This window comes from Dicentrarchus labrax, unplaced genomic scaffold, assembly GCF_905237075.1.
Source record: "Dicentrarchus labrax unplaced genomic scaffold, dlabrax2021, whole genome shotgun sequence".
NCBI classification, from domain to species: Eukaryota; Metazoa; Chordata; class Actinopteri; family Moronidae; genus Dicentrarchus; species Dicentrarchus labrax.
The window spans coordinates 3,387,874-3,399,785 of NW_026136701.1; the positions used below are offsets into that span (position 1 = coordinate 3,387,874).

Sequence of the window (11,912 nt, forward strand, 5' to 3'; positions counted from 1 at the left end):
TACACTAGTATCTCCGGATGAAATGAATGGAATTGCGCTGACTAAGTTAAAAGTTGCTGTTTTAATTGTAAAACTTGATTCGGTATGTATTGGAAACCTCGTATGACAGCGGTCAGCCAGGAAGCCTTGACATAAGCACTTCAACCGCACTAGTGTGGTACCACCGCAGACAGAAGTGCATACATTCATAGTTTCATTGATATGTAATGTGACAGTTACAATGCTTTTATTCTCAGTATAGTCCTTTGGTTAGTTGCTTTTGTAAGATTTAATTATAGTTCATCTATAGCTGAAGTGCAATTCATGGAATGCATTAATAATGCCTAATGTGTGTAAAACTAGCCACTAGCTTTAGTGGTTACTACAACTTTTATTTTGAAGAGAACCTAACAATGTTCCGTTAGTTGTCTGATTGTCGATGTGTAACTTCACCTTTTTACCTCGAGTAACCCACTACGACAGAGACGTGCGACGGAACTACGTCACAGCAGAAAGCATTGTTGTAAATTGAGTTTTTTTCCGCTCTGCTGACGAACCACTGCCAGCTGTCAAAATTAACAGCGAGCCTCCTGCCTTCTGGTTCATATTTTACCTACTGTCTTGCTTCTCTCAGGTATTTTCCTTCAAGCTACTTGGATAGGCTCTTGACGTTCAAGCTGTAGCAACTCTTTTAAATTACAGCGAACCATCAAACGTTATCTAAAGGCAGGATGTGAACATCAGCTAGCTAAAGTTAGAGAGGCAGACAGCCCTCAAACGCATGACTTAACGCTGAGAGAAAGTTTTACGTGTTCATTCTTCCACTGCTCACTTTCCCAGAACTTATTGCAGACATACTGATAAAGTGGCTATGCTATATTGTGTGTATCTTGCATCACCTCTCCATCTCTTTCCACACTCTCCATAGGCAGTATGGGTCGTGGCTACATAGTAGAAGATACAGTGGAGGGATATGTGTCTAAACTATGTGAGCAACAAGTAGGTCCAGTCACAGGCCTACTTATTGGACAGGTAAAGTTATGCACTAATATTTGTATTTAGTGAGTGATCCTGGCCTGTTGTTTGGTTTCCTTCTGCTTTAGAATATAGCACCAGACTAGATTCAGCATCATGTTGCAATTATTTTGACAGATATTGGGATTGTGATATGATGCACGAATAGTGCGGGAATGATCATTTTTGCATCACAAATTGAATTTAATGATGATGTAGCTTTTATCAGGGTCTGTAACAAAACAACGTGTTTGCTTAAATCCGTAGAACACGATTTGTAGGCCAGGGCATCTCTGCAGCACTACAGTACTTTATATATTATATACTATTTATTTTAATGCTGTTTGTCACACATTTGACCATAAGTGAAAAACTGCAGCTTCTGTGATTTGCTTATTGCACTTGGCCATAATGAGATTTTGGTGCAGCTCAACCATTGAAACAGCTAGATATCACTCAGTCTGCTTACATTTTGGTTAGAATGTAACTAAGAAACAGCCACTTCACCTGTAACACAGGACTACACCATACAAACTTTAAACTGGCTAATACGTCTGTAAAGCTGTGTATGTGGTTTGTGTGATGTATTGGAGTGTTGCCTCTCATAATATAACATGATATGATGTGGAAGAGTGTGTGATGAATGTGGAGTGAAGACACAGTAAATTGATATTAATGACTAAACATTTCAGAGCTCAACCCAAAGGGATTTTGTTGTCATGGCAACTCGGACACCCCAAAAGGAGGAGTCTACTGCGGCAGCTGGAAACGCTCTGGACAAGGAGTGGGTGACTGAGCATGCTCGACAGGTACGCAAAGAGGGACGAGGCTCGATCCCAATACACACTCACACGTGGTCTGGTATGTATGATAACTCAGTGTGTGGAGGTTCTTTTAGAACACACTGGGACACATTGTTGATAAAAGGACTTCATAAAGTCAGTAAATGATAATGAACAATAACAGAAAGCCTTTTGCTTGGTGTGTGTGTATATAGCTGTAAAATACATATACAGCTGTAGTCATGTTATTATAGAATTAAATACTTGGAGCTATATATTTTACAACATTGTCAAAACCGTACAGCTGAAGTAGCAGCAAGACAGCTATGGTTGCCAGAAATGTAAAGTGTTTACAGTTTACATTTACTACTGGTTTGATCTGTTTTCAGGTGTCTCGGATGCTGCCCGGAGGCTTGTCTGTATTGGGAGTCTTCATCATTACTGATACTGATGCCAAGGACACACTAACCACACTCCGCCAGGTGAGATTCATATAAACACACTGTATGTGTACATGATGTACACACTATTAAAGCTGCATTAGGCCACATGGGGAAATCAGCTGATAGATACACAGCCATCACGTGTCTTATTGCTTATCAAACTGTTAGTAGGTTTATTTGTATCGCACTTTTCATAGAACTCACACTTAAGAATAATGTTGATGAAAATTCCATAAAATAGCTATAACCACCACCATAAACAATAGATACATGAAAACAAAAATGACACAAAGGTGGGTCTTGAGCTGCTTTTGAAGGTGTCCACAGTGTCGACATATTTAAAGTCTAAGTCTAAAGGGAGAGAGTTCCAAAGTATAGTATTACAACGTCAAAGGCACAGTGTCCTTCAGTTTTACACTTGGATCGAGAAACAACTAACAAACCCAGAACAAGATGTATAATTGAATATTTTCTGCATAGCAGTGATTGCAGATTTATTTAAAGTGACTTATCTACTAAAGGGAAGCTTATACAAGGTGAAAAGAACAGGACCCAGGACAGAACCTTGGGGCACACCACAATAAAGAGTTTCAAATGAGGAAGCACAGTTACTAGCAGCAACTTAAAACGTCTATCATAAAGCAATGTTCCTTTTCAACAGTGGGGGGGGGGCTTTTGTTTTACAGCCATGGTAAAATAAATCACAAGGACTTGTAACCATTAGCTACTGACTAGCTAGCTTTCAATTCTGCTGTGAAGAGTAAGAGTTACATAGTAATGTAAACTTTACATAAAAAGGAACATTTTCTTTTCTGTGGTCGCAAAGTATAACAGAAACCCTGGAAAGGTAGGAAGACAAAAATGTTTTAGTGAGCCACTACCTACGTAGACATCCAGCAGACACAGAGCAACATTAGCATTCATTATGAGTCTCTGTATATATGAAATAAAAGCTTTATGTACAGCGATGATCCTGGAAGGATGCTCTGGGAGGACATTTAGACATCACAGTTGCTTTGGTTATCTGCCTGTACCTGTGAGTGTGTCCTGCTCTTCTGATCCTTGTGTGTGTGTTTACTGTCTGTGTGTAGCTGGTTTTTGCAGTGGAGAACCTGATCTCCTCGGAGCATCTGTGGAACCCTGCAGATGATGACGTCACAGACTGTGTCACGCTGCACGTCAACCCCAAAACCAGAAAGTATCCTTTTGCACAGCCTTTGTCATTGGATAAAGTAGCTACCACATACTGTGTTTGGATATTCTTTAACGCCACATCAGAACAGTCTGCAGAACCTTTGACGTCAAAGATCCCAAGGTTAGTTTACTGATCTTTCATTTCAGCTTCCTTCTGCAGTCATTATACACACAAAGGGTTAGTTTATACTTGAAGTGGGGTTGTATTACCTACAGTAGACGGCAGTTTGCCTACACGTAAACTACCAGTGATATTGATTTTCTTTGGTGGGTTTTTTTTTTTTTTGGTGGTTAAAATATGTTTTTCTGCCTCCATCCACAGTCGTTCATTGCTTAGTCTTCATGCTCCTGTCTCCTGGTACCCCACTTCAAAAAACCCAAACCATCCCTTTAAGCCAGTTATAATGTGTAAGCCTCAGTTCAAAATATTTTTATCACTGATCTACCAACAGCAAAGGAAAGGTGAAATCTGTTGAGTTAATAGATACTGAAACCCTTTACAGAAACATTCTAAAGGTCCATCCAAATTATTCTGAATGTCTTCAAGATCTCACTTTGGACATGATTTGGATCAGGCACTAAGGATTCTAGCTTGTGACAGACTGAAGAGCCAACTCAGACTTGTATTTAGATTTAAACATGCAGCATGGTGTTGTTAGCAATCATATCAATGTCATTGGCTGTTCCAGAGTACGGCTAAGCCTGCAGACTGGAAGTACCAGTCAGGAGTGTGTTCCTCCTGGAGCATGGTGTCATGTTGTTTAAATGTGGACATGTTGGTACCGCTACCAGACAACAGAACCAGTACAGAAAACATGGATAAATGTCTTAAGGTTGGAGCATGCACCACACCCACACACGCATACATTTTCAGGAACTTAAGTGGCACTCTTCTCAGGTCTAACTCTTTGTTTCAGGAGGGACTGAAAGTGTGGGCAGACCAAATTCAGAGTGGAATTTGTCTGATCGACGGAAAAAAGCTGCCAGAAGACACAGAGCTCACAGCTGGACAGGTTATATTAATCTAACCAACACTGAGTAAACAGTTCAGAAAGTAATCTATAAAACCTGTATATACCTGAAGGTCTTTAACAAAACATAACAAACCTTTTTGGATGTTTGCTCAAAGGCACTTAATATTAGTAATTGTAATAAAAACCGATAACGGATAAGTACCTGCTTCTCATGGCCGATACCAATGGGATAATCAATAATTTCACATGTTTGTATTTTAAAAATTAATTCATAACCTGTAGTTTTTACACACCTGAGGTTGTAGATGAAGTTAGCAAATATGGATGATTTAATATTCCATAGCTCTGAGCTAACCTGTCACTATTGTTAACACAACAACAAACAGCAGTTCTCATTCTTCAAATGTTCAGTTACTGTTTCTAAATAAAAAAAATAATTTATTGGCTCTAATTTAATTATCCCAATAATTTATAATAATATGAATTTCCAATAGTAGGCCAATAATTTATCTGCCCCGATAATTATTGTGCATCCCTAATAAAAATCTATCATTTACTTCCTTGAGCCATTTGCAGATAAGGCCCTGACTCTCTCTATTGGGCTAATAGATGTTCGAAAACAATATGGAACGATAGAAGTAAATATAATATACTAAAACAGAACTGATGCAACTTATTCTCTGGATTATGTGAAAGACTGGAATTCTAACACACTGTGTCTGATATTCCTCTGTAGAAGAGGAACGTGAGACAGACGTACACCGCTCAGCTGCTCATCACACCGGTAGGACATAAACACACTCACAAACACTATAACAACTACACGACACAAGTCCACCACTTTTGAAAATGTGAACATGTTATGAATATTTGTGGACCTACGGTGTAAGGCCTACATTTTCCCTACAGCCCAAGCATTTCACACTAAAAATTAATTTGTTTGTATTGTATATTTTGTGATCATGGCTGGAAAGAAGCTGCTAAATCAAGTTGACTGTACATGCTGTTCATGAAAGAGGGCCAAGACCGTGACGATGATTTCCTGTGTATTAGGATGACCAGAGGTTAACAGATGTGGTCCAGCGGTGTGGAGGCAGTGTGTCAGTCAGAGGAGCGATCCACAGCAGAGCTTACGTACACAGCAACAAACCAAAGGCCAGACTGGCCGAAAAGGTAACGCTTTCAGTAGACAATGTCAAATGAATGATGAAACCGAAAGAACAATTCATCATTTTGTCATGAAATCTTCTTCATTGTGGACAGCTGCTGAAAAGGGACGTGGTTTCTACGGTGGCTACAAGGGTTCAGATGCTGCTGGAGGAGCTGCTGATATCAGAAGAGGAGAAGGGCAGCACCAGGGACAAACATCAGACAGGTACACACACACATATACATACAGACAAGGTAACCAGAGTTTTTTGGCTTTAGATTGTAAAGGTTAAGGTCAGGGTGGTGGGTGGGTTGGGGTCAACCAATCCCAGTGAAGAGGTACAGAAGAATTTGTATGCTGATAGGAAGATCTGCATTGGAAGCACAACTGTGGGCAAAGAATAACCTTACTTTACAAAACCCAGTTTACCAAGAGTTACAGTGCAGTACAAAGATAAACATCTGTCGTCATGGAGAAACTGAATATGGCTGTGCTCTCTGTATTCAGCTGCAGATATAACAAAATATGATGACATGAGTCCAGAACTCTATAAACATGAAAACAGTGTATTGATCTACTCCCAGCTGCATTTAAGTGAGACTATGTAAATTGAAAGAGAAGATGTAACATCTAATAAAAATGAAAAGATGATTTAATAAATTATGAAGTGTACCCTTTCAAAACACAGCAGCTTATGGTGGCTTGTGTTTGCTGGTCACTCAGTTCAATTCAGTTTTATTTGTAAAGTTCCAATTCATAACAAAAATTAACTCAGGACACTTTTCAAATAGGACAGGTCTAGACCGAACTCCATAAAATGATTTACAGAGACCCAACATTTCCTACCATGAGCAAGCACTTATGTGGCTAATGGTTAGCCGATGCTAGCAAACTTTAGATAAACATTGCTGTTTCATTGAAATTACAGAGTAAGGTCACTGTGCTGCTCTTTCACTATATGTTTTAACATGCCAGAGGTAAATCTTCCAATGATTTTATCACAAAAAGGAAACAACATTTAAAAACAATACCTGACCCAGCACAGTGGTTGTCCTCGCAAAAGTGTGGTCAGGTGAAATTTAAACGTGCACTAGCATAGCTAGTGGGCTAACAAGAGCTTTAAATTATACAGTTTCTATAATATACCTATAATTCTGGCTAATGTATATGTGCCGAACGGGGACGATGCACAATTTTTGAAGACATTTTTATCCTCATTACCCAATTTAAACACACACAGGCTTATTCTAGGTGGTGACTTTAATTGTGTACTACACCCGGTATTAGACCGCTCCTCTAGCACCCCCTACAATATAACAAGATCAGCGAAGATTATTAATTCCTTCCTTCAAGTATATAATATGACTGATCCCTGGCGTTTCCTGTATCCTGATTTAAGACATTATTCCGTGGATCCGTAACCAAACACGATCATATCCTGCAATCCCTGAACAACAGCCCATGGATACTTTGTTTCCAACAGCTCCATCTAACAAAGCCATAATATCCGCTATATATATATGAAACTCTCATCCCTACAGTTGACATCTCTTGATGCATTGAGAGAAGCATGGCAGGCTGATCTGAATTATAAATTACAGATACTGAATGGTCAGACATATTTTCAAGAATACACTCCTCATCAATTTGTGCCAGACATGGCCTACTTCAATTCAAAGTTGCACACAGACTGCACTTGTATAAAGCCAGACTCGCAAAGATGTACCCAGCAATGGATAATTTGTGTAATAGATGCAATTTTTCACCCTCAACGTTAGCTCATACATTCTGGTCTTGACCAAGACTCTCAGGTTACTGGTCTTCTATATTCGATGCCCTATCCAATATATTTAAAAGACCAATAAACCCGAACCCACAGCCATATTTGGTATTCAATGTGAGGGTGATCATCTTCCTAGGGCACAATCCGACCGCATTGCTTTTGTCACCCTCTTGGCGAGAAGAATAATTTTACTTAATTGGAAGCAGGCTACACCGCCCTCCTACAAACATTGGGTTAGAGATACACTACAACTCCTGAAGCTAGAAAAGATTACACTGTCTTTACGACGTCCTAATGATAATTTCGGCAGGATATGGCAACCTTTCATTACATATCTGCTTGAACAAACATGAGGTTTTGTACTATAAGTCAACTATATGTACTGTCTTTTGCTATTACTGAAAGCCACATGTTTGTTATATCACACACATTATTATTATTGTACTATTATTATACAGATTCTTATCACACACTTTATTGTCATTAACTATCATTGCCCTTACTCTCACTGTGGCCATGTAGTGGGCTTTGATGTTTGTATTATTTCGCTGTACATTTATATAAACAAGGTTGAAAAACTAATCTTAGCAAATATTAGCAAGTTTGCAGGTCACAGTTCAATCAAACAATGCAGGATCAATACACAACTGGAAAAAAATACATCTTACCCCCTTCCTTATTCAAATTGATGGGGAACAAATACCTGTCTGACTGCACCTTCACTCTAGTCACATTATGATGATGATTTTAAAGCAACTGACTCAAGATTGTTGAGAAATTAAAGCAAATTTAACATTCCAATACCTTGTTATTGCCACTTGTGCCTGCGGTGTACTTACTTTCCACAGTCTCACTTTAGTGTCTGTATTGACCACAGAAACATTAGGCAAGGAATATTTCAACTCAAGCCATCCCCTTATCATATTCCATAAATATCAGAGTCAGAATCAGAAATACTTTATTGATCCCCGAGGGGAAATTTTTGTATTTTTTATTTTATTTTATTTTTCCGAATCAGAAGTGTTCAACCACTCCTCTCACTGTATCTCTGACTCTCTCTTTCAGAGAAATTGTGTCTCCCACGTCGTATCTTCTGTCCAGTAAAAGTGAGCGGGCCAGTGTGTGTGTGTGACTACCAGTTCAGTGACGAGGGCCAGTCTGAGGTGACTGACAGGTTGAAGGATATGCTGGACATTGACGCAGCCGAAGAAGCTTTGGATACCAGGCAGGAAACGCCTGCTGAAATCCTAGAGAGAGATGTTGCAGCAGGTAGGGAAGCAGTGTGCGTCTGCCAAAACATAGTTGTAATTCAGGGCCCTCTGGGATAAAAGTTTTTCTTGTCACATTATTGTCTAAATGCTATCTAGGATAATAATGAGGGGTTTGCCATTAAAACACCCCCACATTGTCATGTAGAATCACTTGTACTAACCCCACGTGGACATGATACTTTATTTCACTTATAGCAGTCAGGTACCACGCTTTCCACCTTGCAATTCACTCCATATTGAGTTTGGAACTGCATCAACTATGAACAGCTAGTTGGTCACATAAAATAAAAAAAACTGTTATAAGCAATATTTATGAATATACTATATTAATAAACTATAGCACTGTTTCTATGGATGGAAATCAGATAATTCCTTTACCTCGCCTGCAATAACCTCGATATAACCTACATACACCTGTCCAGTAACCCTGTTAGGCCGATCCTATTCAGCCATGGATTATTATTATATTCAGACCGGGGGGCGAAGGGGCTCTAACCTACATCCACACAACACTGGCTACAAGATCAGCCAACACTGTTTGTTCAACATCTGAGCTCACAGACTATTAATCTACATGCTTTCAAGATGTGTCCACACTTTTGCACACAGGAGTTTCAGCAGCAGCTTACCTCACTGCAGTCTGCTGTCTGTTATCACCTACTCCAAAAGTGATACAAACGAAAGTTCATGGTGATCATTGTGAGAGAGAAGCCAGTCTCTTCTGGGTCATTGTGCTGCTAAAGATTTCCTGATTCCTTCTAATGCTGCACCTTATCTTATCTTACCATATGTATCAGAATATTTGCAGATAGGAAATGAGGCACAGAGAGGTAAATGTGTGTCTTGTGATTATTATCAAAATGTTTCAGTGATACCTAATTTATAACTAATTTATTGATCAATGAGAAATACCTCTTCATTTTATTTTATTGCAAATAATAATTACATTTACAGTATTTTATTTGAGTATTATCTATTAGTACATTTTTAATACATATTAGGTCTAATTGCCTGTGCATCTTTTCAACAATTTTATACAACTTCCTTGAATCTGTGGAACTTGTTAGCAGGGCTCGGACCTCGCTATTTCTAAAATCCTGGCTACGGCCCTGAGTGAACTGTATTATCTACTGTCTTGAAGAGGTATTTAATTTGTCAATAAAAAGAGGGTTTTTACTTGTATGCAAGACTTCAGAGAGCAACAATATTCCCGTGGCAGCAGCGCAGGGCATTAAAAAGATATCATTACCTTTGCTGTGTGTACTTGTATCCACAAAGTCAAACTAATATGGAAATAAATTCTCAAACATTTTCATTTCCACAGCTGAACAATATGTTATTTGTAAAATACAGGCGGACAGTTAAGAAAAGTTGTGTGAGCTCTTTGATTTACAGAGCTTGTCCTCTCACTATGCAGTTGGTCCTAATGTTCTTGACCACAAAATCTCAGTCACTTATATATGCCAGGGAAGAAATGGGATTACTGGGTAGCTAAAGTTAGGTTACATCTAGGCTATTGCAGGCGAGGGAAAGGAATTCTCTGATTTCCATCCGTAACTTAATTTTTCCAGTAAGCCAGTTTGAGTTACTGAGATATTATCGGATTATAATTTGTGAAATTGTGTTTTGTTTGCTTCCAGAGCCCACTGAGGAAACTATTAAAGCACCGGAGCCCAAGAGGAATAACTACATTGGTAAAACACTTTCCACTGTAACGCCTACAGTTAGCTTTAGAAAGATTCTCATAACGTCACCATAACGACCAAGAAAAGCAAAATTTGATATATTCACAATGAACTAGTGTCTTTACAACATATTTAACATTAGTAGACATTACTACTATGCTACTATATCTAGACTGGAGTTGGAAAAATATGTTTCAGGAAGTTCAAATCAATAAATCCCTCCCCACCATTTGAATTGATTCACACAGTGCACATACTTGCATAATGCATGTTTTTCCACAGCATGCACTGTATATGGGATTGCTTTCTCTATACAGAAAAGGGAAGGTGGCAGAATTTAATTAGATTATGTGTAGTGTGTATCAGATCAGCCTTCTTGTTTAGTCTTTGACTTCACAGTGCATGTTAGAGTCTGTTAGAATCTGGCAACAATTACTGTACTAATAATCAAAAACAAAAAAAATCTACTATGATATACCAGTTATACTTAACACCTTTTTAAAATTGTCACAAGTTAACTAGTTGAAATTATAACCATAAAGGTAAAATGTGCATGTTTGTACTGGCACTGTCCTGATTCTCCTCTGTGTTGTTTAGGTGTTGCCATGGCTTCTGCTGTTGCCCTGCTTGCCACTGCTGCCTCCATGCTCTATCTGAGTGACGTTTAATACACATATATGCACACACCAAATAAAGTCTTTGTTTGTTAACATTTCTACCAAGTGTCTGTCGGTTTAATCATTAAATGCAGCAGTACAATTTAATTAATTTAACAGACTGCAACCTGTTCCTTACTTTTACCATTATCCGATCATCGATCCCTGCGGTACCCCAGCGGAAAGTAAGAAGAGTCTTCTCCTTGCATTCCAACTTTTTAATTTTTTTTTATTTTGTGCGATTTTACACAAACAGGTGATACAAGATACACTTTACACATTATATGACCAAAAAAACAAAAAAATTAAGACAAATAAATCAACAAGGGTTAGATTTGGGATAGATGAAATGGGTACAGTGCAGCCTATTGTAAAGGATTCAAGTGTATCTATGAGTGTGTGTGTGTGTGTGTTGTTGTGTGTATTTGTAAGTGGTGTATTAGCCGAGAAAATAAAAAGAGGAAAAGAGGAAAGGCTAGAAAAAGGCTAAAAAGTGCGTATGGGGCAAGAGTAAAAGAAAAAGAAAATAAATAAATGAGTAGAAAAATAATAAGAATGAAAGAAAGGAAAGAGATGCATTTCCACTTTTAACAATCTCCCTGTAAAGTAGGAGTCATACCAGAGTAGTGCTTGTACTCAAGATGCCTAGTTCAGATAATCCCTAAACTGTCCCAACACTGAACTAAGCAAGAAATAGAAAATCCATAATTGGTAATGCCTACTAGGTACAGCACTGCTCAGACAGTGAGCACATTAGGCTGTACACACTCAGATATCTACACCCATTCTGTATCTAGACTGTCAGATCGGGAATATTTTAGCTACTTCCTAAATATCATTTACTTTTTATTGATTGTCTGTACCTGTATAACCACATGCTCCTACCATATAAAACAGATTTTAACCATGACATCCTTTCTTATCTTGACATCTCATATCTGTAGGTCAGTACAGCTGGATTGCCTTACTTAACCATGCTTA

The 11,912-nt window shown here is 38.5% G+C and overlaps 1 protein-coding gene across 1 annotated transcript; it reads left to right on the top strand.

Annotated features, from left to right (window-relative positions):
* Positions 1-481: 481 nt before the first annotated feature.
* odr4 (odr-4 GPCR localization factor homolog) lies at positions 482-10,993 on the top strand. Its single transcript, XM_051406308.1, has 14 exons — positions 482-613; positions 908-1,011; positions 1,686-1,802; positions 2,165-2,257; positions 3,310-3,416; positions 3,497-3,533; positions 4,102-4,245; positions 4,330-4,425; positions 5,123-5,170; positions 5,440-5,559; positions 5,650-5,761; positions 8,385-8,588; positions 10,231-10,284; positions 10,873-10,993. Exons 2-14 carry the CDS (start codon positions 913-915, stop codon positions 10,941-10,943), a joined length of 1,302 nt encoding a protein of 433 aa, XP_051262268.1. The 5' UTR covers positions 482-613; positions 908-912; the 3' UTR covers positions 10,944-10,993.
* The last annotated feature ends 919 nt before the right edge of the window (positions 10,994-11,912 follow it).